The following is a 26,459-nucleotide window of genomic DNA, read 5'->3' as shown; positions in this document are numbered from 1 at the left end:
TACTCTTTGAAAAGGGGTGAAAATACAAAGTTTTTAGCAGCCGCTCCCTGTATTTTTAAAGCGATCTTAATTTTCTAGTGGATCTTTAAATATATTCTTTTCTTTTTGCTAAAAGATAACCATGTTGGTTTATGATTGTAGAGATGTATTTCTATCTTGTGAAAGTGCTCTGGACTGGGAGGCCTTCAAACCTTTGACCAGTTCAATTCATATCTTGTAGACATAACAACACTTTAAAAAACACCACCTTCATGAACATGTACTCCCACAAACTTACATGCAACTGCACACAAGTTGCAAAGTGACCCCTTTTGGGTGGTCAGCACCAGTTTTTAATTTTTTGTTGGGACTCTTGTGCTGGTAATCTTGAACTCTAACATGGGGCACTACTACCCAGTGTATATGCTCGGACCCATAAAACATGTTGAAATCTGATTAGAACCTGATTTTCAAATAGGCTACAGTATGTGGTGCAGAAGTACACCCACAGGCATGGAAAGTTCAATGCCACTTGTGGTCGGTGGCAACTATTGTGCCATCCACTAAACTAGCAATGGAAATATGGTTTCAAGACTACCCTGTGTAGTCGCACAACAAAATCTTGAGACCTACTGCACAGACTGGACAAAATCAACTTTTTGTTAGATAGGAAAACCCAATTTAAATATTCAATAAGACACCCCTCAGTCTTGCTGCCCACAAGTTAGGGTGCATAATATTTAAGAATGGAACAAATGACATCAGAAATGGCATATTTCCCCAGTGACTTCGTCCAAAACGTCATTGTGACTGCTCAGGTGGTAACTAGTACATAGGGAAACCAAAAGTATTAATCAACAATTTTTGACCTGTATCAGCTTTAGACGCCATTAAAATACTTATTTGATATATTTAATAAAATTCCAATTTATTAGTAAAGTTGGATTTTTATTTAATACATTAGAAAAGTAAATTTTAGAAAGTTACCCTTTATCTGCCTGCGCATTCAGGAGGATAATTAGCATTACAGTTTTCAAACTCCAGCCTGTCCTTCGCCCCAAATGAGGTGTGAAATTACTTGCAGGAACCACATGATTAGGGCACTGTGATTGACAGGTTGACCTGAATGGGCAGATGGCTCAACTGATCTCAGCAGCCACATGTAAAAACTTTGGCACACTTGAAAGGGAGCAAACAGGATGCCAGGCCAAGTCTTATGTACCCCCTGTTTGGATGCTGCAGGACCCTGTTTTTGTCATACCAGACTTTTGTTTCCTAGTTTGATGTGGGTACAGGGCCTGCTTCTAACTGAATGTTTGTGTTGGGTGCGAGAGGTAACAAGTGATTACAACAGTGCACTCCCCTTCATACACACAACACTCAAAGTCCATGTTTAGTGTGGCCAAAGCCATTTGCCAATCTGACCATTCACATTAAGGCAAACATGAACTACTGAAAAAGTGGGTAGGTTTGCCCCTGGATCTTTTACCCTATTCGTTAGAGAGCGCCCAGGAGTCACCGCCACCCATTAGCTGATACCAGGTATAAATGTGGCACCTCCAGGGTCCCTCCTTAGAACACTTTCAAAACTGTGGAAGACCAGAAGAGGACTAGTCCTGCACTCTCTGACCTGATAGGATCCCAGAAGGACTGGACCGATCCTTCTTGTACTTGTGACAAAGACGTGGACTCCCAAGGGTCAATTGGCTAACCTCATGTGTGGCTACAGGGACACAACAAGCTGCAAGAGGTCTTTTCCTGGAAGCGCCCAGCTGACCTGGTGCAACTGGAATTAGACTTGACTTTGCTGTTGGACTCTGCCTGACACGCTAAGAGTTTCTAATAGCCCTCCCATTAGGTCCTGGGGGTCTTTGAAGTGTACTCCTGTGGTTGTTAGGGCACCAGTAGAAAGTTTGGAAACCATGAAAAACATTTCCTCCAGAGCTTCAGGAGGACCTGAGGCAAAAGTAATGTGAATGGCAGTTTCATGGCATTAGACTGATTTTCAGCTCCCAACACCTCTGAAAAAACGACTACATCCTATTCGGCAAGGCAACTTGGAAAATATTCAGAGAGAAACCTCAAAGCCTCTAAATTGTCTGGCGGGATAAACCTGCTTCAAGTATCCAATCTTCAGTTCCATGGCAACGGCTACAATTTCAGCAACAACCCACTTAAGGACTTCAAAATGTTTTCGAATTTTTTGACTTCCTGACTTTCACTAGGACCAGTCAGTTACATCTGTCCAGGGCTTCATCACCGTCAGCCTCAAATCGCGCTTGGGTCCCAGTCCACTGCTTCCATAGACTTTCATTGGCGTTTTTTGGTTTCATTTTCACTTAAATCTTTAAATATCCTAACTCTGGTGCCCCTTAATTGATATTTTTCATTTTAGTCTTATTTTACTCATACATATACCTGCTTTATCTTAAGCCTGTTTGAGAAACTTTATTGTGTTTTGTGTGACTTTTTCTACTGAATGTGCACAGCTTAAATACTTTACATATTGCTTTTTACTTAAGCCTGACTGCTTTGTGACACATTACACGAGATTGAGCACAGGTTGATTTTATAGAAATTGTGTGACATCTAGCAAGTTGTGGCCTTCCCTCTGAGGTGGACACTTGTCTATCTAAATTAATAATCTACTCTCATACAACAAAGAACTGAAAATAGATATACAATACTGTTCGATTTTAAACATGTTGATGTTTTTAGATTTTCTCAAAAGTGCATGTTAAGAATTGAATATGCTACTTACCAGTATGCATCTGTTCTTGGCATGTAGGGCTGCTGACATTCATATCTGTGCATAGATCGCCGCCTAGTGTTGGGTCCGGATGTTTGCACGTTGTTGTCCTGGAAGAGTCTTCGAAGTATCCTGGGATAGGTGACTCCTCCCCTGGACTACAGTGCGCATGGGCATCCTCTCCATCCTCAGATTGTTTTTCGCCATTGTGGCAGTGATGGAGTAGATATAGAAAGTGATGACCATGCTATACAGTAATTCTGAGAGCTGCAGCTGCTACAGGCGCCGGGGAGGAGGGAGGGCGATATGAATGTCAGCAGCCCTACATGCCAAGAACAGATGCATACTGGTAAGTAGCATATTCAGTTCGAGGCATGTGGGCTGCTGAATTCATATCTGTGCATAGAATGTATAGCAGTGCCCTCTATTAGCGGCGGCTACCAGTGCCAGCTGCAGCGGTCTGAAAAAGGGTTTTGAGAACAGCCTGTCCTACAGCTGCCTGCTGTTTTGATTGCACATCTACACAATAGTGTTTGGTAAATGTGTGTGTAGTGGACCAGGTGGCTGCTCTACATATATCATGCAGGGGAATATTTCCTAGAAAAGCCATGGAAGCCCCTAACTTACGTGTTGAGTGGGCTCGTGGGGGAATAGTTAATGTGCGTTTTGCCTTTTGATAACACATTTGAATACACTTAACTATCCATCTGGCTATCCCTGCTTTGGAGATGGCGTTACCTTTGTGGTGTGGGGCAAAGGCAACGAACAGTTGTTTTGTCTTCCTAAAGGGTTTAGTCCTGTCGATGTAGTACATGAGGGCCCTCCTTACATCTAGTGTATGGAGTGCTCTTTCCGCGACAGTTTGTGGGTTTTGGAAGAAAACGGCCATTTATACAGGTTCACGCCAACGACCCTGTTGGCGTGAACCTGTATAAATGGCTCTTGAACTGTTAGTGCCTGGAGTTCACTAACTCTTCTTAAAGAAGTGATCGCTATCAGGAAAGCTACTTTCCAGGTGAGGAATTGAATCTCGCATGAGTGGAGAGGTTCAAAGGGTGGACCCATCAGGCGTGTGAGGACCAGGTTGAGGTTCCACATTGGAGCCGGTGGGTGGCTTGGTGGAATGACTCGTTTGAGTCCTTCCAAGAATGCTTTGATGGCAGGCACTCTGAATAGTGAGAGGTGCTGCCTGGTTTGCAGATAGGCCGATATTGCGGTCAAATGGACACGTATAGAGGTGTACGCCAGATTGCATCGGTATAGGTGTAAGAGGTAACAAATGATGTTTTGGATGGATGCGTCCAGCGGGTTAATGTCATTATTACTGCAATAAATGACGAACCTTTTCCATTTGGCTGCATAGCAAGCTCTTGTAGTGGGTCTCCTGGCCTCCTTGATGATGTCCATACAGTCAGGTGGCAGGTTGAGGTAGCCAAACTCTAGGACTTCAGGAGCCAGATTGCCAGGTTCAGCTGTTGCGGATCTGGGTGCTGAATCTCTCCATGGTTCTGCGTCAAATGCGCGGGTTTGATCCGCAGCCTTTGATGCGGCACCACGGAAAGTTCGAGGAAGGTGGTGTACCATGGCTGGCGTGCCCACGTAGGAGCAACTAGGACGAGTGTCAGGGAGTGTTGTCTGAGTTTGCGAGCCACCAGCGGTATCAACGGCGCTGGGGGAAAAGCGTACGCAAATCTGCCGGACCAGTTCATCCATATCGCATTGCCCTGCGACTGCGGATGTGGGAACCTGGCGGCAAAGCTTTGGCATTTTGCGTTTTCGCTTGTGGCGAAGAGGTCTATCTCTGGATGACCCCACTGCTGGAAGTACGGTTGGAGTACTGAAGGGTGTAGCTCCCACTCGTGCATCTGGTGGCTGTGTCTGCTGAGCAGATCCGCCATCTGGTTGTCCTTGCCCGGGAGGTGTTCTGCCATGAGGAACATGTTCCTCTGAATGGCCCACTTCCACATGCTCTGAGCCAGATGAGACAACTGTGGAGAGTGTGTTCTTCCCTGCTTCTGTATGTAGTACATGGCAGTCATGTTGTCCGTCCGGATCAACACGACTTTGTTGCACAGATGTACTTTGAATGCCTTCATGGCCAGGAAGATTGCCATCAGTTCCAGAAGGTTGATGTGCATCTTTTTCTGTGTCGTCCATAGTCCCTGCACTGTGTAGTGGAGTACATGAGCTCCCCATCCCTGGAGAGACGCGTCCGCTGTCAGTACTATTTGTGGAACAGGCTCTTGGAACGGTCGGCCCTTGCAAAGGTTTTGTGGATTCCACCAATGCAGAGAGTTGTATGCCCGACCGCTCACCAACACTAGGTCTTTCAACTGTCCTTGAGCCTGATTCCACTGACGTGCTAAGCACTCCTGAAGCGGGCGCATACGTAATCTCGCGTGTGGGACTATGAAAATGCAGGAGGCCATCATGCCTATCAACTGCATGAACACTCGCGCTGGAAGTGAGTGTTGGGGTTTGAACCTGGAGATCAGCATTTGCATGCTGTTGATCCTCACTAAATTTGGCTGAGCTGTGGCCGCCAGAGTGTCTATAGTCGCACCTAGGTACTGTTGTACGTGTGCGGGCTGGAGATGGGATTTCGGGTAATTTAGTGAGAATCCCAGACTGTGAAGGAGGTGAATGGTGCGGGACATGTGGTTGGCACATTGCCGGGCTGATTGTGCTTGAACGAGCCAGTCGTCCAGGTAGGGGTAGACGTGTACGTGCTGCCTCCGTAGATGTGCCGCCACAGTAGCTAGGCACTTCGTGAAGACCCTGGGTGCTGTTGTCACGCCGAAGGGAAGGACTTTGAATTGGTAGTGCTGCCCCTGAACAGTGAACCTGAGGTATTTTTTGTGGGAGGGGTGAATGGGTATGTGGAAATACGCATCCTTGAGGTCCAGCGTGGCTAGGAAGTCTCCCTGCTTGAGAAGCGGAAGGACTTGCTGGAGAGTGAGCATGTGAAAGTGCTCGGAAAGAATGTATCGGTTCAGGGGTCTCAGGTCTAGTATAGGTCTGAGTGACCCGTCCTTTTTCGGTATTAAAAAGTAGAGGGAGTACACTCCCGTACCCTGCTCGTGGACGGGTACGACCTCTATAGCGCCTTTTAGAAGCATACTTTGCACCTCCTGCTGTAAGAGCGTTAAGTGCTCTGAGGACATAGGACGGTTTCTTGGAGGTATTGTGGGTGGAGTGGAGGTTAGCTCTAGACAGTAACCGTATTTGACAATATCTTTGACCCACCTGTCCGTGGTGATGGAGTTCCACGTGGACAGGAACCTTTGTAGCCTTCCCCCGACAGGTGTTATGTGGTCGGGAGGAAGGGAGAGGGCGTCACTGCTTGTTCTTGGGGGAGGACCTGGTGTTGCCGTAGCCGCGTCCTCTTTCCTTTGTACTGGAGCCACGATATCCACCCCGGGTGTTTTTATCGTAGGTGGTTTGTGTATTGCCCTTGTTGTAGGTCTGCTGTGACCCCTGTCCTCTACCTGCTCCTCTATTTCCGGGGCGACGAAAGGAGCTGCTCCGAAAGGACTGAGTCTGGAGAGCCCCCATGGACTTTGCGGTGTCCGTGTCCTTTTTTATTTTCTCAAGGGTGGTGTCAACCTCCGGTCCGAATAAATAGTCGGGGTTGACAGGCTGGTTGAGTATATTATTTTGCACCTCAGGTTTGAATCCGGAGATTCGCAACCAGGCATGTCGTCGCAGCATGACGCTTGTGTTTATGGCCCTGGCAGCCGTGTCTGCGGCATCTAGTGCACACTTGATGGAAGCATTTGTGAGTAGCTGTCCCTCTCTGATAAGAATTTCTGCACCTTCTTTGAACTGGTCAGGGAGATGTTGGAGTAGTTGCTCCAATGTGTCATAGTGCGCTCTATCGTAGCGAGCGAGGAGCGCTTGAGTGTTGGCTATGCGCCATATGTTGGCAGCCTGGGCGGCAACTCGCTTGCCAGAGGTCTCTAACACCTTGGACTCTTTGTCCGGGGGAGGAGCGTCACCTGTCGTTTGCGAGTGTGCCCTCTTGCGAGCATTCGCTACGACAATGGAGTCTAGTGGTAATTGGCCTCTGATGTAAGTAGGGTCCCCAGGCGCCGATCTGTATTTCTTATCGATCCTGGGGTTTATCACCCGTGCCCTGGTGGGTTCTTTGAAGATGTCCTTGGCTGGTTTGAGGACCCCTTTTAACATGGGCAGAGTTTTTACATGCCTTTCTGAGGATGCGAAGGTGTCCATAAGAAAGTCGTCCTCGACGGTGTCAGAGTGAAGCTGCACTCCATGATTATTTGCGGCACGTTCAATGAGAGCGTTGAACGCTGCAGTGTCCTCTGTGGGAGATGTTTTCGCCCCATAGAGTTGTGGGTCCTGTGCATCTAGAGGTGCACCTGGGTCTACAGGGTCGCCCCACGTTTGATCAGGGTCCTGTTGGTCATCAGGGTCTATGTCTCCGTGGTAGGGGACTTGGTCACCCATGTAGTCCTCCAACACATCCGTGTCGGAGTGTGTGGGAGAGAATGATTGTGGATCCTGGTAGGGCGAGTGGAAAGATTCGCAAAGGACAGGTTCTGAGTCCACAGGCAGCTTTCTTTTTAGTGGGATCCGGAAAGGGTCCAAAGGTGGCTCCGAAGTTATCCTCCGTTCATGGATAACCATCCTGCCGGTGTTGGCGTCGATGAGATGTGACGGAGACGTCTCAGCAGGTGTAATTGTGGTGTGGGTGACCCGTGTCCTGAGTTGGAACATTTTCGGGATCGTGGACGGAGGCAGGCCAAAAGTAATGTTGGCTGGCGCCGAAGAGGCTGCTGGAGCTTTTATTGGGCCGGAGCCCGACGTGTCCTGGAGGACCGTTTTGGTTTTGCTGCTTTGTGCCGCAACAGGTCGCACTTGGAGCGCCTTTGAGGCTTTAGCGCCGACCAGGTCTGTAGAGGCGGCCGTGGACTTTTTCGGCGCCGGTGGGTCATCGAGTCGAGGGGCGGGAATGGCCGTCGACGTCTTCGATGCATGAGGCTTTGGCGTTGCCGTGGAAGCGATGTGAGACGCAGCAGGCAGTGTGACCTTTGGTGTCGGAGTCGATGGCGTCGACGCTGGGAGCCGATCAGGTTTGGTGGCACCGAAGGCCTTTTTCCGTATGCCGACTCCGACGTCGGCCGCTTCAAGTTCGGCACCGAAGACTCGCTTGGTGCGCTCGGTGCCGACGCGTTTCGCTGGCGTCGAAGGTGTGGAAGGCCTCGATCCGACCAGCGCCACTTTTGGTTTCGGTTTCAATTGAACCAGTGCAGGTTTCGGTTTGGAAGAAGGGAAACCAGCCGGTTTAGGTAATAATGGCTGCCGCTGAATGTCCGAGGCCGGGCCCGAGGGCGGGGCCGAAGAACTGCGGGATAGGTCTTGGGTAAGGCCCGAAGGCGATCCCTTGACCGGAGCCATAGACTGTGGCACTGGGCTCTCTTCAGTCTGAACGGGTAGGCCTTGCTCGTCATTGGAGCTACTCTCTTCGGCCCCTAAGGCCTCATCGTAGTCTCCTACCTCGGTATCGTCTTCATCTCTGCATAAGAGTGATTCGTCGACGTCGTCCGATCCGGAGTCATGTTCGGAAACGGGACTGGAGGGTAGGATCTCCAATTCTTCGACATCTTCGGTCTCGGCGTTGAAGATGTCTGCCGGGGCCGGTGCCGCGTGCTGCGCTTCGAGTCTCGCCGCTCGTCGATTCCGTAGAGTCTTCTTGGAACGGAACCGGGCACAGGCCATGCATGTAGATTCGTCGTGATCCGGCGAAAGGCATTTGTTGCACACCGGATGGACGTCGATGTGGGGATATTTCGCATTGCATACCGGACACCTTTTGAATGGTGTCCTCGATTCCATCGTCGATGGGCAGGTAAGATGCGAAAAGTCGGTTCTGAAAGTTAGTAAACTAACAAAGGTAGTATCGAAACCGATCGAGAAAACAGTACCGACGCGAACTAGAGGCCTTTCGGCCTCAACAAAGTTTTTCCTAACTTGAGTTAAGATAGCACATCCGAACCCAATGGCGGAAAAAAACAATCTGAGGATGGAGAGGATGCCCATGCGCACTGTAGTCCAGGGGAGGAGTCACCTATCCCAGGATACTTCGAAGACTCTTCCAGGACAACAACGTGCAAACATCCGGACCCAACACCAGGCGGCGATCTATGCACAGATATGAATTCAGCAGCCCACATGCCTCGAACCAATATTTTTCTAAGGTCTACATGAGCACTAAATACATACTTTGAGGGTCAGGCTACTTCAAATTTTGTGATTATGAGTCCGAAATCATCATCATAAACTGAAGAAAAAAATTAAAACATCTCTCTTCCCCCCCCAACCCTAAATCCCATGCACATTTTATTGGTCATTTCTTAGCAAAGGTGCTCAATGGCATTGGAAAGGCATCCTCAGTTCTTTCATGTTATAAGGAGATGATGTCTTGCCAACAGACACTTCTTCAGGACACCACACCCATCCATCCCAAGTCATTTGGAGGTGTCCTTAATAATAGCTAGATGCCGTGGAGCAGTCAATTATATGCAAGTGATATGAACTAACTGCAGTGAACTAAAAATTATGAGCACAACTTACCTGATGCATCGTGTGCACTGAATACAGCGAGTCATGATGGTTTTCACTAAAGGACCAAGGTTCTTGTCCTCTACGGCACGTTTCCCCTCCATAAATCTGCTCCTGTCACTTCCAAACATCATAGACTGATCCTGAAAAGGATTTAATGAACCAAATCAACCCCTGCAGACAATGTAGTAAAAATCACATACTTCATCAAAATTTGAAATATATACAACAGAGAGGCATTTGGTATGTAGAGGTAAACACTAAATCATACCCTTGCTTTACAAAACAATTTAGACTAAGTGCTAGTAAACTGATACAGTAATAATCAAAGCACTTTACCATGCTAATACAAACTTATTCCCCACAGTGACAGTGTTATGGAACACCAATTTTCTGGACATTTTGGTGAGGCTGGGCTGAGTGAACATTTGAGGGGATCTGCAGAGGGGAACGTATGTCAGGATAAGCACTGGAAGGCAGCTAAGGAGCACAGGCCACGCATGCAGAGTCTGCCACTTTGCTTCCACAACCTAAACATGATGAACATTCATCATTTTCTATGTATCAGTACATATAAACACATTATAATGTAGTAGACCAACAAATAAATTCCCTACACCAGTTACAGCTAAGCCATATCAGCACTACTGGGGGCATTAAATCTCATTGTATATAAAAAACATTTTGCTTTGAGATACACAACATGTTTCTACTAGAGGTCCCAGACACCCAGTGCCACCAAATATGCCCATTATAAACAAATACTCCAAAAGTAGAAAACTGTCAAATGTAAAGGAGTGGGGCTGATTGGCTGACTCTGGAAGATTTACTGGAGGGGGAAATATGTCTTATGTTAACCTACACCATAACATATGGCAAGCATTGACTACCCAGAAAATAACGATGGGAGGAAATAAAGGGTTAGTTTAGGAATAAAGTAAAGATATTAAAAAGCACCACAAATCAAAATTAATTTATTTCACTTACTCAAGAATGAAGATTACAGTAGTTGTATTGCGTTGGACCTACAGCTCCCAAAAATACCAACACATTTTAGAAAATAATGGAACCTACCTCTTCTCAGATACTGGGTTCACGGATCCCCTTGTTTTCAAATGAATGGCTGATGCAGTACAATATTTTTGGCAAATGGAGGACTTGAAGAATTATTTGTCAGTCTAAAATTAGCTACAGTTTAGCACAAGGAAGAGTTGTTTTAATCCTTTCTTCCACGAATGTAAAGTCACAAGTGTAGATTCCTATCATGTAATTCTCAGCAGGCCACAGAAGCATGGAGAAGAGAGTACAGGATACCCTTGATTAAATTGAAATACAAAATGATCTTGGGAAAGAAAGATAATTGACTGAAGTAAAAAGAAACTGGAATTCAAGGGAAATAATAGAGTCAAGCTGAGGTTTCACTAAGACCATATGCTGAATCCATCAAGGATGTGGCTCCTTCTGGGATGGATGATGAAAGTGTGGATTCTGCAGTCCTATTTAAATTACAATTAATTTTGGTAAGTGAATGTTTCAAACTATATTGCGTGCAACATGTGACCAATGTCTGCATAACATGTGTCATAGTTAAAAGCGACCAGTACCGGACGGGCGACCTGGACTCACATGTGCACATGCAATTTAATATTCATTGCATTATTTTCAAATACATCTTGTATACAAATAACTTGATTGATCATGCTTCCGTAGATCATTATAACATATGCGTTACACAATTGAGAAGTAGTGCAAAATCATAAAGAACATAACAAAGAAAATTGCATGCTGAAAGTTGTAAAAAAAATGTTGATGTATTGTGAGTAATGCGGGATTAAATCAAAAATGAGTTTGTATTTAACCCCCTCGCTGTGCACATGTGAGTCCTTCTGGGATGGGCCATCACAAAGAAAAGCATCCATGTCTTGGCAACCACATTAGACAGAAACACTCTGAAGAGGAACCAGTAGCTAATAAAGAACTATTTCAATGTACTTGTGTAGAGTAGAATTGCCAAGATTCATTAGTGTCCTCAGAGCAGCAAAACTCTTTTAAAGCCACTCTCATAAAATTTGCCAGGGTTTTTAAAAGCAACCTTCAACAGTTATGTAAAGGAGGAGGTGGGTTTAGTACCTTCAAACACATCTGGTCAGCAACCTAACATTAAAAATCAAGAACAAGATGGATTCTCAGCAGCTATGCATGGCTGGAGGCTGTGGTCTGTGTGAACGGGCATTCCTACGACACATTCTCGATCTGCAGGGGCACAAGAGAGGGCTGTCCCCCTCCTTCCTATTGTTCACTCTATGTAAGGAGCCTATGGCCCAAAGAATCCACGACAACCTCTGTATAACTGGTGTACAGTTTGGAGGAGAGAGACACGTCATAAGCCTATACGCAGATGACACCTTAGAGGAACCCCTGTCTTCCCTTCCGGCTTTGTTTGATGAGCTGGAATCGTTTGCTCTGGCTCCGGGCTTCAAAGTGAACGTACACAAATCCCTGGCCCTTAATCTATTGCTTATGCCCACCACTCAAGAGCTTCTACAACGTTCCTATATGGTGCAATGGGGGCCAACTTAGGGGTCAGATGCATCAACAATTAGTTTTGCAAGTTCCTAATTGCAGATTCTTACGATTCGCAATTAGAAAATCTCAAAATGGAATGCATGAAAGTGTGTTTAACACTTTCTGCGATTCCTAGGGGATAGCAAATGACCTACCTCATGAATATTAATGAGGTAGGTCGCAATTTGCGACCCCCTAGGAATCACAAAAATCACAGGGATGGTGGCCTGCTGGGGTCAGCAGACCACCATGCCCGTGATTGCTCTTAAATAAAGCAATCTTTTTTTTTTTTCTTGTAAAGCAGCCCGTTTCTCTTAAAGGAAAACGGGATGCTTTACAAAAGTGAAAATGAAAACTTTTCCTTTCATTTTCTAAGAGCAGGCAGTGGTTCATGGGACAACTGCCTGCTCTTAGAAAATGCATTTACAGACATTCACAACGGGAAAGGGGTCCCTTGCGGACCACTTCCCATCTGCGAATTAGTTACCACCTACTTAAAGTAGGATGTAAAATGTGAATGTTTTGCGACCGCATTTCGGTCTGCGAATCGGCCGTTTGCGAAGGCAAAAAATGCTCGCTTGCTGACATGCTAATACATCCACACATTAAGGTTTGGTAATTGTGTGTGGTGTAGACCATGTAGAAGCGTAAGCAAATATTCCTGACTAATTCATCCAGAGGGCAATGCCTTTGGATAGAGGGTGGGGGAACCTGGTGGCAAAGTTTGGGCATTTTGAGTTCTCTGCTGTTGTGAAGAGATTGATTGCGGAAACCCCCATTTGTGGAAGTATGAGAAGAGATCTTGAGTGTGGAGTTACCACTTGTGGACTTGTTGCTGCATCCTGCTGAAGAGGTCGGCAAATTAGTTGTCTGTTCCTGAAAGGTGCTCTACTAACAGTTGGATTTTTTGATATATTGCCAAACGCCAAATGGTCTGAAAGAGGAGTGATAATTGAAGAGAGTGTGCCCCCCCTATTTTTGTATATAGTACATAGCTATCATATTGTCCGTCTGGACAGGGGAGGTAGAAATGCTTTGAGCACTAGATGAACAACTAGAAGATTCAGGTAGCTGATGTGGAGATTTTTGTGTTTGGTGTCCCAGACACCCTGAACTGTTAGATATCGAAGATGGGTAACCCATCCTGTAAGAGATACGTCTGCTGTGAGCATGACTTGTGGAACAGGGTCGATAATAGGCAGTCCTTTTGATATGTTTTGGGAGCTCCACCACTGCAGAGAGTGATGGGTTTGACTGTTTACCAATAGCACAAGTTACTTACTTTCTGTAATGATATATCTGTAAGAAACATTAGTTAGTTATAGATTCCTTACCTTAGAATTACCCCCCAGGCATCAGACTGGATCCGGAAAGTTTTTCGGCAGCAGTACCTCTGAGCATCGGAAGGTGGCGTCGGTCGCCTCCGTCGTCGGGATGACCCTGCGGCAGATACTTAGACGCCTCCCTCGCACACTGACGTCAGTTCTGTACACGACTTTCCGCGCCAGAAACGCAGAGCCATGCAAGACACTGACCTTTGGTGCACAAAACTAAGGCCCTGAAAGGATGTCCTTAACCCTAGAAATCAGTTCGCAGAATGGGGAAGATGGGGGATATATCGTTACCGAAGGTAAGTAACTTGTGCATCTGAAAGAAACACGTTAGTTATAGATTCCTTACCTTAGAATAGATACCCCAGCAATACCAACCCTGGTGGTGGGTCTGCGAACCAAGATCACACCAGAAAGTTCTGGAGAACAGAACGGCCAAAAAAGCTGTCTCTCCGGACTTGGCTGTCCAGCAGTGTTTAGTGAATGTGTGCAGCGATGCCCACGTAGCCGCCTGACAGATGTCATTCAGAGGCACTCCTTTTCCCAAGGCAGTAGTGGCTGCTGTCGCCCTGGTGGAGTGAGCGCGCAGCCTGACCGGAGGCTCCTTTTTAGCTAGAGAGTAACAAGCCTTCATACACAAAAACGACCCATTGAGAAATGGTGCGTTTGTGTACGGCCCGACCCCTCTTTGCACCCACGTAGCCAACAAAAAGTTGATCATCCGCCTGGAACTGTTTTGTGCGATCCAGATAGAAGGAGAGCACACGCTTTGGGTCCAGACGGTGGAGCCTCTCTTCCTCCGTTGAAGGATGCGGAAAGAATGTGGGCAAAGTAATGGTCTGTCCGATGTGGAAGGCAGTGACCACCTTAAGAAGAAAGGATGGATGGGTCCCGAGAACCACCTTGTCCGGATGAATAGACAAGAAAAGAGGTTTGGAAGAAAGAGCCTGGAGCTCACTCACTCTTCTAGCGGAAGTGATGGCTACCACGAAAGCAGTTTTAAGAATTAAGCGGCGTAAAGGACAGTTATGAAGCAGCTCAAAGAAAGCTCACATTAAATAAGTTAGTACAAGATTCAAGACCCACTGAGGCATAACAAATGGAATTGGAGGAAAAAGATGCGTTAAGCCTTTCAAGAAACGGTTAACTACTAAAGGAGAATGCTGATCGGGCAGCCGAAGGAAAGCAGAGATAGCAGAAAGGTAGCCCTTGATAGTGCCCAGAGCAGAGCCCTGATGGGCTAAAGAGAGAAGGAACAAGAGTACTTCAGAAAGAGGGGCAGAAAGGGGATCTACGGCCTTTGCTGTGCACCATGCCACAAATGTATTCCACCTGCAGGTGTATACCGTCTTTGTGGAGGGACGCCAAGATTACGTCACAAATTTCAGGAGGAAGGTCGAAAGACGTCAACTGCCGCCGCTCAAATCTCCACGCAAGGAGGTGGAGAGTGGACAGGTTTGGGTGGAGGACCGTCCCCAGCTGCTGCGACAGAAGATCCTCACGAAGAGGCAGTCTAATCGTAGGATGGATGGCCATGTTGAGCAGAACGGAATACCAGACTCTTTGTGATCAATCCGGAGCCACAAGAATGACTTGGGCCCGGTTGCGCCTGATCTTCAGCACTCTGGGCAGAAGTGGTACAGGCGGTAAGGCGTACAACAGACCGCAACGCCACTCGCGACGAATAGCATCGCCGAGCGAGTGCAGTCTTGGAAATTCCAACGTGCAGCATTGCTGACATGGAGCGTCCTCTTCGGTGGCGAATAGATCTATCCAAGGCTCTCCCCACTGTTGAAAGAGACCTTGCACCACCTCCGAGTGAAGACACCATTCGTGATCCATCATGAACCTGCACCTGAGTTCGTCCGCCCTGGCGTTCAGAGAACATGCCAGGTGTTGAACCACCAAGGAAATGCCTTGATGTTTCAGCCATGTCCAGAGGCGAAGGGCCTCCTGACATAGGGTCCACGACCCCACCCCGCCCTGTTTGTTGCAATACCATATGGCGGTGGTGTTGTCCGTGAACACATGCACTACTCTTCCCCGGACAGAGGTAAGGAATGCCTTCAGTGCAAGACAAATCGCCTGTAGCTCCAGAAGGTAGATGTGAAGCTCGGACTCTGCGGAGACCAGAGGCCTCTGATCTCCGCCACTCCCAGGTGGCCGCCCCATCCCAGAAGAGAGGCATCCGTTACCACAGTGTGGTCTGGTTGGGGAAGGGAGAGGGATCTACCATTGACCCAATTCTGGTTCGTAAGCCACCACTGCAGTTGTCAAGCAGTGTCCTCCGAGATCTGGACGCAATCGGACAGATTCCCCTGATGCTGCGCCCATTGGAACTTCAGGTCCGATGGCAGAGCCCGCATATGCCACCTGGTATGATCGATCAGCAGGATGCAGGAGGCCATAAGGCCCAGCAGCCTCAGGGTCATTCTGACCGAAATCCGGAACAGAGGCTGAAGGATCAGAATCATAGCCCGAATATCCCGGACTCGCTGTTCGGGAGGATAGACCCGAAACTGCGTCGTGTCCAGAACCACTCCGATGAAGAGGGAATCAGGTGCGACTTCGGCACATTGATAGAGAACCCCAGCAAATGCAGCAGGTCGGACGCAGTCTGTGGGTGGGAGATGACTACCTGGGGCGAGCCCGCTTTCAACAGCCAGTCATTGAGATAGGGGGAAGACTGAAACCCCTGATCTGCGCAGATGAGCTGCGACCACAGCCATCACTTTCGTGAACACCCAAGGGGCGCTGGTAAGGCCAAAGGGGAGCACGGTGAACTGAAAGTGCTCGTGGACTACCGTAAACCGCAGGTAACGCCGGTGGGCCGGCAGGAAGGGGATGTGAAAATAAGCGTCCTGCAAGTCCAACGCTACCATCCAGTCTTGCGGGTCGAGGGCAGACAAGACCTGAGCCAGCTTCAACATCTTGAACTTTTCCTTCCGGAGGAAGCGATTGACGTACCTGAAGTCCACAATAGGACGCGGGCCCTTGTCCTTCTTGGGAACCAGAAAGTAGTGGGAGTACCAACCACGACCTACTTCTGGGACAGGAACGCGCTCGATGGCTCCCTTGGCCAAGAGAGCCGTAACTTCCTGTTGGAGAAGGGCCAGATGATCCTCCGACATGCGGTGGTATCGCGGTGGCATGGCTGGAGGGGTAGTTTAGAAGGGGAGGGAGTAGCCCCTTTGGAACATTTGCAACCACCTGTCCGAAGTGACAGTGCGCCAGTGGAGGAGGTGATGGCCAATCCTGCCGCCCACTGGCGGTTGATGGGCCTGAAAGGTCTGACAAGGAAGGTTTGGAGGCTGCTGCGGGGGGAGAAGGAGGGGGGGGGGGGGGGGGGGGGAGGTTGGTGGACTGGCCCATTCGCTGCCCCCGGAACCTCGCCGGTTGTTTTCACGTACCCGGCCGCACGAAGGTTGGGTAACTTGCTGCAGCCTGTGGCCCTGGGTGGGATGTAGCGGAGCGCCCCTTCCGTAGCCACGAAAGGGGCGAAAAGCAGACTGCGCTGGACGTGAGGAGAGGCCTAAGGACTTGGCCGTAGCCCGCGAGTCCTTCAAGCCCTCAAGGGAGTTGTCTGCTTTGTTGCCAAAAAGGCAACGGCCATCAAAGGGCATGTCCATCAAGTTGTTCTGGACATACCCTGAAAAGCCAGTGGACCTCATCCAGGCGTAGCATCGAAGCGCTACCGACGTTGAAATGGTCCTGCCCAGAGAGTCGGCAGTGTCCAGCCCACAACGGATCGTAAACTTAGCTGCATCTCTCCCGGCTGCGACAGCCTGGGAGAGCACTGTCCGGGCCTCCTCCGGACACTGAGGCAGCACTTGCGCCATCATATCCCCCACTGAGTGCAAATAACAGCCCAACAGACATGTGGTGTTTATGGACCGCAGTCCTAAGCTGGCAGAAGAGAACATTTTCTTGCCAAGATGGTCCAGCTTCTTGGATTCCCTTTCCGGTGCGGCGGTAGGGAAGGCGCTTTTGGAGGTGGAGGCTTGGACCACCAAGCTCTTCGGGGTGGGGTGTTGGGAAAGGAAAGTGGGGTCGTCCGGAGCCGGGCGGTGGTGTCGGGCAATCATCCTGTCCACGGGAACCTCCCGTGTTGGGCCTGGACCATGGGCCCAAAAGGACGTCAGTGAGGGCCTCATTAAACGGAAGCAGGGGCTCCGAAGAACTCGCCGCCGGTTGAAACACCTCAGTCAGGAGGTTAGTCCTGACCGCCACCGTAGGAAGCTATGTAGTATAGTAATGCTCTTTTGACATCTAGTGTGTGAAGAGCACGTTCTGCCACTGAGTCTTGTTGAGGGAAAAAAACTGGGAGTTCAACAGACTGATTAAGGTGGAAGGCAGAAACTACCTAGGGTAGAAATTTAGGGTTAGGCCTAAGAACTACTTTACTATGATGCATTTGTGAAAATGATTCTTGTATGGTTAATGCCTGGAGTTCACTGACTCTCCCGAGGGATGGGATAGCTACCAGGAAGGCTACTTTCCAAGTGAGGAACTGTAACTCACATTTGTGTAGAGGTTCAAATGGGGGGTGGGGGGGCATGAGCCTGGCAAGGAAAATATTGAGGTTCCAGACTGGGGAGGGAGGAATTCTAGGTGGAATAATTCTTTTAAGTCCTTCCATGAACGCTCGGATAGCAGGAACTCGAAATAGAGACAAGTGTTGTCTGTTTTGGAGGTAAGCGACTATAGCAGGTAGATGTGGTCGTATAGATGTATATGCCAAATTACATTGTTGTAGATGCAAGAGATAACAGATAATGTTTTGAATGGAAGCATCTAGTGGGTTGAATTTTGTTATTTGTACAATAAACAACTAATCGCTTCCACTTTGCTGCATAGCATGCTCTTGTGGTAGGACGTATGGACTCTTTGATGACATTCATACAATCTGGTGGGAGATTAAGGTAGCCAAGCTCTAGGACCTCAGGTGCCAGATCGCAAGATTGAGTTGATTGGGATCTGGATGTCTCATCTCTCCATGGTTCTGTGTAAGAAGTTTGGGTGAGAGGTGTAGCTTTTGATGTGGAACTACCGATAGTTCCAAGAGGGTTGTGAACCATGGTTGTCGGGCCCATGTTGGAGCAACTAGGATCATTGTGAGGGAATGCTGTTTGAGTTTCCGAACCACTAACGGAATGAGCGAGAGAGGCAGAAAAGTGAAAGTAAATATGTTTGACCAGTTCATCCATAGTGCATTGCCTTTGGACAATGGGTGTGGATACCTGGAGGTGAAGTTTGTGCATTTTGCGTTGTGATGTGTGGCAAACAGATCTGTGTCTGGGTGTCCCCACATTTGAAAAAATGGAAGAAGAACTTGAGGATGAAGTTCCCATTCGTGGATTTGTTGTCTTTGTCGACTGAGCAGATCCGCGATCTGATTGTGTACTCCTGGGAGATGTTCCGCGAGGAGGCATATCTTTTGATGAATAACCCATCTCTATATAGATTGCGCTAGGCGTGAAAGTTGGAGAGTGTGTTCCCCCCTGCTTTTGAAAGTAATACATTGCTGTCATGTTGTCTGTACGTATTAGGACAGCTTTGCCTAGTAGCAAAAGCTGTAAAGACTTTAGTGCTAAAAAGATTGCTAGTAACTCCAGGTGATTTATGTGGAGTTGTTTCTGTAGAGGGCTCCACAAGACCTGAACATTTTGACTTTGTAGATGAGCTCCCCAGCCGGAGAGCAACGCGTCTGTTAGTACTATCTGTGGAACCGGGTCAAGGAACGGCCGCCCTCTGGAAAGGTTTTGTGCATTCCACCACTGCAGAGAGCGATGTGTGCGGCTGTCCACCAATACCAGATTTGTCAGCTGACCTCGAGCCTGGTTCCACTGATGCGCCAAGCATTCCTGCAAGGGACGCATCTGGAGTCTTGCATAAGGGACGATCAGGATGCAAGAAACCATCATTCCGATTAACCGCGTAAACACTCGAGCTGGCAACAAGTGTTGAGGTCGAAATTGTAATATTAGAGCCTGCATGGAGTGAATCCTGCATGTATTGGGGTATGCTAGAGCTCTTGAGGTGTCCAGAGTGGCCCCTAGATACTGTTGTATGTTGGATGGTTGAAGGGGAAGACTTGTCGAGGTTTAGTGTGAAACCTAAGTCGTGAAGTAGCAGGATAGTTTTGTGTGTGTGCTGTACACAATTGTTGTGGGATTCGGCCTTTATGAGCTAGTGTTCCAGATAAGGGAACACATGAATATGTTGCCTTCTTAAATGATCCGCTACCACTGCGAGGCATTTAGTGAAGACTCGGAGTGCGGTTGTTACTCTGAATGGAAGGACTTTGAACTGATAATGTTGTCCGTACACTGTGAACCCGAGATACTTTCTGTGAGAGGAGTGAATAGGAATATGAAAGTAGGCATCCTTTAGATCCAGAGTGGAGAGGAAGTCGCCTTGTTGAAGTAGTGGGAGCACCTGCTGGAGAGTGACCATGTGGAAGTGGTCTGATTGGATGTAGAGGTTTAGGGGTCGGAGATCTAATATTGGCCTGAGAGATCCGTCCTTTTTTGGATCGGAAAGTAGAGTGAATAAACCCCTGTGCCCTGTTGGGGTAAGGGGACTGTTTCTATTGCATTTTTGTGTAGTAGAGAGAGAATTTCCTGTGCGAGGAGAGTCAAATGTTCTGTGGACATTGGACGGTGTTTGGGAGGAATGTGTGGGGGAGTGGATGTGAGTTCCAGGCAGTAAGCAAACTGGATAATTTGTCTCACCCACCTGTCTGTGGTGATGGAACTCTAGACAGGTAGCAACTGTGAAAGGCGTCCCCCGACAGGTGTGGAGTGGTCGGGGGAAGCGCAGGGAAGTCACTGCTTGGTGGTAGGGGAGCTGCGGGTGTTATTACCCTGGCCTCTGCCCTTGATGTTGTTAGCCCTGTAACCTCCCCTAAAGTATCCTTTGGAAAAGGAACTCTGATTGGGGCTTTTGTAAGATGAGGCTGGGTGCTCTGGTATGTTGTTTTTTGAGCCAGCTCTATAAAAAGGAGCGTTGAAAGAAGCCCCTAGAAGAAGATAACTGCAAGGCTCCCATAGACTTTGCAGTTTCAATGTCCTTTTTCATCTTTTCTAAAGATGTGTCCACTGCATGGCCAGAAGTGGTGCTCTTGGTCGAAGGGCTGATTAAGGATACTGGTTTGCACCTCCTGTTTAAATCCAGATATCCTGACTGCGCGGGACACGGTGCCCGCGGCGTCTAGCGTACATTTAAATGATGTGTTTGTGATTAATTTGCTTTCCTGTAGGAGGTCATTGGCCTCGTCTTTGTATTGCTCTGGTAGGTGTTGAATGAGTTTCTCTAGCTCATCATAGTGAACCCTATCATACCTTGCCAAGAGAGCTTGTGTATTGGCTATTTTCCAATAGTTTGCAGCTTGAGACGCCGTACGTTTGCTTGATGCGTCTAATAATTTGTATTCTGTATCTGGGGGCGGGGCGTCACCTGAACCTTGAGAGTTGGCCCTTTCACGTGCATTAGCCACTACCAGGGAATCTAAAGGAAGCAGACCCTTAATGTATATGGGTTCACTGGGAGCAGCTTTATATTTCTGGTCTATCCTTGGGTTAACCCTAGTCCTAATAGGGTCCTTTAACACTTCTGGTGCGTGTCTAATGAGCCCTTTTAACATTGGTAGGACGAGTGAGGTTTTTTGTGGCTGAGCAAAAGTCTCTAAGAGAAAATCCTCCTTTACAGGGTCAGAATGTAGATTTACTCCAGGATATGTTGCGGCCCTATTGATTAGTTGGGCAAAACCTACATTATCGTCTGGTGGGGATGGCTTAGAGGGATAAAGATCTGGGTCTGTTAAGTCAGGATTTGTGATATAGTCCATCCATGGATCTGGTTCCTGTGGGGGATCATCAGTGTCATCATTGTCTTCTTGTGGGATTATGTTATCTCCTTGTCCATCCCCATCTGAATTATCACTATCCTCTGGTTGTGAGAGTGGGAAAGTGTGTTCTGGAGAGTGTACTGGAGAGATAAGTAAATTGGTATCAACAGGTGGAGGAGAAGGTGTAGAAGGTGGAGGTGCCCATGTCTATTCTTTTAGCTGGAACCGGTACATTTTGCAAATGGTCCGGTTTCCTTCTTGTAGGTTGTTTGGAGAGAATATGATCAGTCTTTGGATGGATATAAATTGTTTTCTGGTTTGGATCCGGGACAAAAAGTTCTCTGGAGCTGGTGTGGTTTTTTTCGGTGCCGAAGATTTCTCCCTATGAGGAGTCTTAGACGGTTTATGCATAGGAATAGTGTCCGGTTTCAAAGCTTTTTTTGTTTCCGAAGACTTCGGTGTCAGTTGTTTCGGCTCCGGAGTCTTTTGCTTCGGGGGTTTTGGAGTCGAAGACTTTTCCCTTGATTGTTTTGGCTCTAACGTTTTCGGTGTCGAAGTTTTTCCCTTTTGCTTTGGCTCCGAGGGTTTACCGGTGCCGATGGAGGAGGGCGTGACATATCGGTGGCCTTGGACTTAGGTGGTTTTTCGGTACTGGATTGTGGCTGGCTCGAGCCCGAGCCGGAAGGCTTGACTTTGCTTTTCATAGCAGAGCCGGAGAGTGGGGCATCTGAAATGTTCGGCCGATGTGGACCTGGGCCTTGTGGCGAAGGTGGTACCGGAGCCTTTGCTATGGGCTTGGGCAGGGGTCTTGGTACTCCCGGTCCGTTGAGCTGAGGTGACTTTGTCCTCAACGTCAGAGTCATCTGCTTCGGAGACTGAGACCTGTTCCTCCTGGGCTTGTTCTGGAATGCTGTCGGGCCTGGATGGAAGATGTCCGGAATGGAGCCGCTTCCTCTGGACATTTCGTGGCGTTGAGCCCGACGATCATGAATGGTCTTCTTAGACTTGAAAGACAGACCAGCGCCACCGTTATCCTCTCGATGCTCCGGAGAGAGGCAGAGATTACACACTGGGTGTAGGTCAGAGTGTGGGAATTTAACATCACACTGGGGACATTTCTTGAAGGGAGTCCGTTCCATCGGAATCAGTGCGGGTAGGCCCAACGGCCCGCGTCGAAGTTTATCAAAGCTTTTTCGATTGTAGAAGATGCGCATCGAAAAAGGGAAACGCGATCGAGACAACACCGTCGAGTGGTAGGTGATTGTGCGTCGAAGGGGGTTTCGATAACAACACCGACCCGGAGCGCAGCAAGTCCCATCCGAATCCGATGGCGGAAAAAAACAATCTGAGGATGGAGTCGATGCCCATGCGCACTGTCACCATAAGGAGGAGTCACCTATCTTGTGACTAACAAAGACTTCTTCGACAAAAACAAACTGCTAACATCCGAGGCCAACACCAGATGGCGATCTATGCTAAAGTATAAAATTTACAGCTCATATGCCTCGAACATAAGCTTTCCCTCCTGTACTAGGTCTTTCCCTCTTTTCCTCTGTTCCTCTGGCAGGTATTGGAATAACTCCTCCATTTCGTCCCAGTGGGCCTTGTCATACCTAGCCAAAAGACCTACAGTATTGGCTAAAATGCCAGTAGTTGGCTGATTTTGCAGCCACTTTTGAGGTCTCGGCTAGCGAAGGCTGCGCTTGCGCAGTCTCGCTCGCGAGATTTAATGACTTGGAGAAGAGGGGCTTGAACCCGCCTCTCTTCTCTCCTCTTCTCCATTGGCTGGCCTCTTAAATGCTAGTCAGCCATTGGAGAAGAGGCTTGTCTCTCCAAACAAGCCCCGTCTTTTTGCGATTCGGGGGAGTGTTTTTTCGATTCTTTCTCTGGGCGTGTTTGAGAAAGAAAAACACGCCCCCGAATCCCAAAACGACGCTGAGTTTCTCTGAGGCATTAACCTCGGAGAAAGGCAGTGGTGTGCTCGTCCTCTCCCCCTGCTCTCGGCTCCCGTGTTCGGCTGCTGAGGGAAAAGACGGCTCGTATATTTCGACATGTTTTCGCCTGAAGCTCGGATTCACACCTGCTTTGCATGCTGTGAGGTGCACCCGTCGCCCAAGCCTCCTGTCTGTGAGACGGCTCGACTGAGACCCGGCGTCACCTTCTTTCTTATGAGCTTTAGTGGTCCGGGTAAGTGTGTCTGTCGCTTCCATTTTTAAATCTTTCGAATCCAAAAGAAAGTCTTTTGCCAGCGAACTTTCCGTTTTTATTCGTTTCTGCCTTTTCTTCGTCAAAAGGATGTTTTATAATATTTCACTCAATCGGTGGTTCACCAATTGGCTTTACTTAATCTGCCTCTGTGCTGCAGAAATGCCCCGGGGGTGACTTGCCACGCGGAGGTCTCGAGAGCTGCAGGGGGCAGAGATGATGGTTTCGGTCACATATGGCGTACCAATCTCAGATTCCCGCCCCCTCCCCTCAGCCCCTCCCCCCAACACCTAATCCAACAGTGCGATCTTCAGTGACTTCCTGCCTGCCGCCCGCCCAGTGAGAAGTCCTCCCGTAGCCCTCCGGGGTTCCAAGCGTGACACCGCGCCTTCACACCCGGAATCTCACAGGAAGCTGTGAATGTCCCAGACACACACGGGCTGCAGCCGCCCGTTTTGCCATTTAGTATTTTTAATGTATCACGGAGCTGCAGAGAGGCTGGGACGAGACACCGTGCGGTGTTCCCCGTTACAGGTACTGCGAGTTACGGGTGATAATGGCCGGTGTGTGCGGAGCTGCGCAGCCTCTGCTGGCATCACGCCGCTCCCCACAGCGCGCTTCGCATGGATCCGTGATGCCCTCTCAGCGGGACCCGCTGGAAGTTGTTATTAAGGCTAGCTTATGCAGGCTCGCAGGGATTAGCCAGTCAGCGCGGTTCTGCCGGAAGCATCAATTTGATCCACACGACTTCACTGACTAGGCTTCTTTTTGCTCGCACGCACGGCTATAAGTGGGTTACTGTCGGGCAGGCCGATCACGTGGGGCTGTTGGTCATTTTGTTGAATGGCAACGAGATTCGTATATTGGTCACTGCTGGATTCCGTCTGCTGTTTGAAAGGCACGCAAGCCAAAGGCCCAAAGCAAAGAGGGCCACCAGGGTATTAACTTAAACTACTTTAGACACCAATTCTTTTTCTGCCCTCAATTTTGCTAATCCACTTAGTTGATAGGTCACATACCTTTCCTACATTACACATAACAAGTTTAATGCATTCTTTTATAGGATGCCTGGCTGTTTCCCAATTCTTTGGACTCTACGGTTTGGTGCCAATATTGTGCTGCCTCGCTGTTCAGTGTCATTACTGAGACTCAAACCCAGTTCCCTGGGCTCCTTCTTGATGGGGGAAGGTTTCTTTTAATCTTGATAGAGCCTGTTGAGGGGTTTGTCAGTTGATCCAGCAAAAAGTAAATATGTGTCAAATTTTGAGGTTACTGTGTGGCTCTGTGTGTGTGTGTGGGTGGCTCTGTGTGGGGTGGCTCTGTTTGGGGGTGGCTCTGTGTGTGTGTGGGAGTGGCTGTGTGTGTGCGGGGGTGGCTGTGTGTGTGTGCGGGGGTGGCTGTGTGTGTGTGTGGCTCTGTGTGTGTGTGGCTCTGTGTGTGTGTGGGGGCGGGGGGTGGGGTGGCTTGGTGTGTGTGTGTGGGGGAGGGTCTGTGTGTGTGTGGGTGGGTGGCTTTGGGTGTGGGTGGCTTTGGGTGTGGGTGCAAATGCAATAGCTCTTTTGAGAGTGATTAAGCTATTGACACTGTAAATAACAATGCCGTTTCTTTAAATGTTTTAAAAACAAAAACAAACAAAAATAATGTCATGAGCAATGCCAATAGCTTTAACTTTAACAATGCCGAGACCATTGCATTGTAAATGCTTGTTTGACTGAGGCATCTATTAATTTTGATTCTTTGTCCGGAGGTGGTGCATCCCCTGTGGTTTGGGATTTTGCATTGGACACAATTAAGGAATCCAAGGGACGCTGGCCCTTAATAAAAATTGGGTCAGAGGGTGGGGGTTTTATCCACTCTTTATCCACTCTAGTTGTTATAATATGTGCCTTATGATCCTTAAAAATGTCATCAGCATGCCTCATCATACCTTTTGACACAAGCAAAGATTGTGTCGTCCAATGTGTTGTTCCTAATGTTTCAAATAAGAAATCTTCTTCCAAAGTGTCCTTATGTGAAGTAACCCCATTATTTGTTGCTGCCCTAGAAATTAACTCCTGGTATGAAGTGTTGTCATCAGGAGGAGAATGTTTAGCAGGATATAGATCTGTGTCTGTGTCTGTAGGAGGATCTACATTGTAATCATCCCATGGATCTGGTGGTGGTTGTCCATAATTTTCATCACCATCTCCTGTATCATCATGATCTGTATGTGGAAAGCTCCGAGGTGTGATGTCTACAGGGTCTGCTGGTGGTACAATAGGTACTGGTGAAGAAGGTGGAGGGGTATGACAAATAGGACGAGTAGGGCTATTTGCTATATCCTTTTTCTTTTCAAGAGGGATTCTATAATCAGTGTCTATCTTTCTCTTGGATGATGGCATCACTGGTTCTACTAAAATATTATTATTATTTATTTATAAATTTATAAAGCGCCTGGTGACCCGGAGGCATCCCCGCGCTAAAATATGTGCAGTGTCTGGATGTATGTGCAGTTTATTCTGTTTTGGATCCAGCTTTTTTGCATGGTTTCCAAAATTGGCTCTGGAGGCTTTTGTTTCGGTGCCGAAATGTTTGGTGCTGAGCTGGATTTGGCTGGTTTGTCTTTCTGAGCCAAATCTTTAGTCGTCGAAATATCTTGGCTCGAGCCGGAAGGCTTGACTTTTGCTTTCGGTGCGGAGCCGGAGGGCAGGTTGTTAGAAGCAGAGTCTCCGTGCCTACCATGGCCAGATGGCAGCGGTGGCCCAGAAGCCTTATGCTTTATGGAAGCGGGTTTTGAGGGTAAAGGGGCTTTGGTACTCACGGTACTCACAGACCGGCTGGAATGTCTTGGGATTCCAATTCTATCTCCAGCTCGGAATCGGAATCTTGAACGGAGAAGGCCTCTTCTTCCGCTGCTGACGCTTCCATTTCTTCTTGTTCAAGATCTTCTCCAAAGATAAGGGGGTTTCTTTGATGTTTTGTCACTGCATTTCCTTTCGTCGAGCCCGATGGTATCGGAGGGTTTTCTTCGAGCGGAATGAATGACAGGAGTCACAGTATTGTTCTTTGTGTTCCTGAGCTAAACACAAGTTACAAACTTTGAGAAGGTCGGTGCACAGATACTTGGAATAGCACAGAGGGCAGAATTTGAACGGAGTACGTTCCATCAGCAAATGTACTCAATGTTAATGTTTCGAGTGGAAGTAAAAAACAGGCT

General features: G+C 48.2%; 1 protein-coding gene across 2 annotated transcripts in view; it reads right to left on the bottom strand.

The window, feature by feature from the left end:
- Positions 1-26,459, bottom strand: part of NDUFS1 (NADH:ubiquinone oxidoreductase core subunit S1) — a 568,511-nt gene that overhangs the window by 385,078 nt on the left and 156,974 nt on the right. For both annotated transcript variants that reach the window (XM_085648921.1, XM_085648922.1), the window contains one exon: positions 9,326-9,456. In XM_085648921.1, coding sequence (XP_085505047.1) covers positions 9,326-9,456 — 131 coding nt within the window. The remainder of the gene's footprint in view (positions 1-9,325; positions 9,457-26,459) is intronic.

The sequence above is a fragment of the Triturus cristatus genome, chromosome 3_2 (genome assembly GCF_964204655.1).
Source record: "Triturus cristatus chromosome 3_2, aTriCri1.1, whole genome shotgun sequence".
NCBI lineage: Eukaryota > Metazoa > Chordata > Amphibia > Caudata > Salamandridae > Triturus > Triturus cristatus.
Note: the sequence above shows the minus strand (reverse complement) of the source record. Positions and strands in the feature narration are given on the sequence as shown.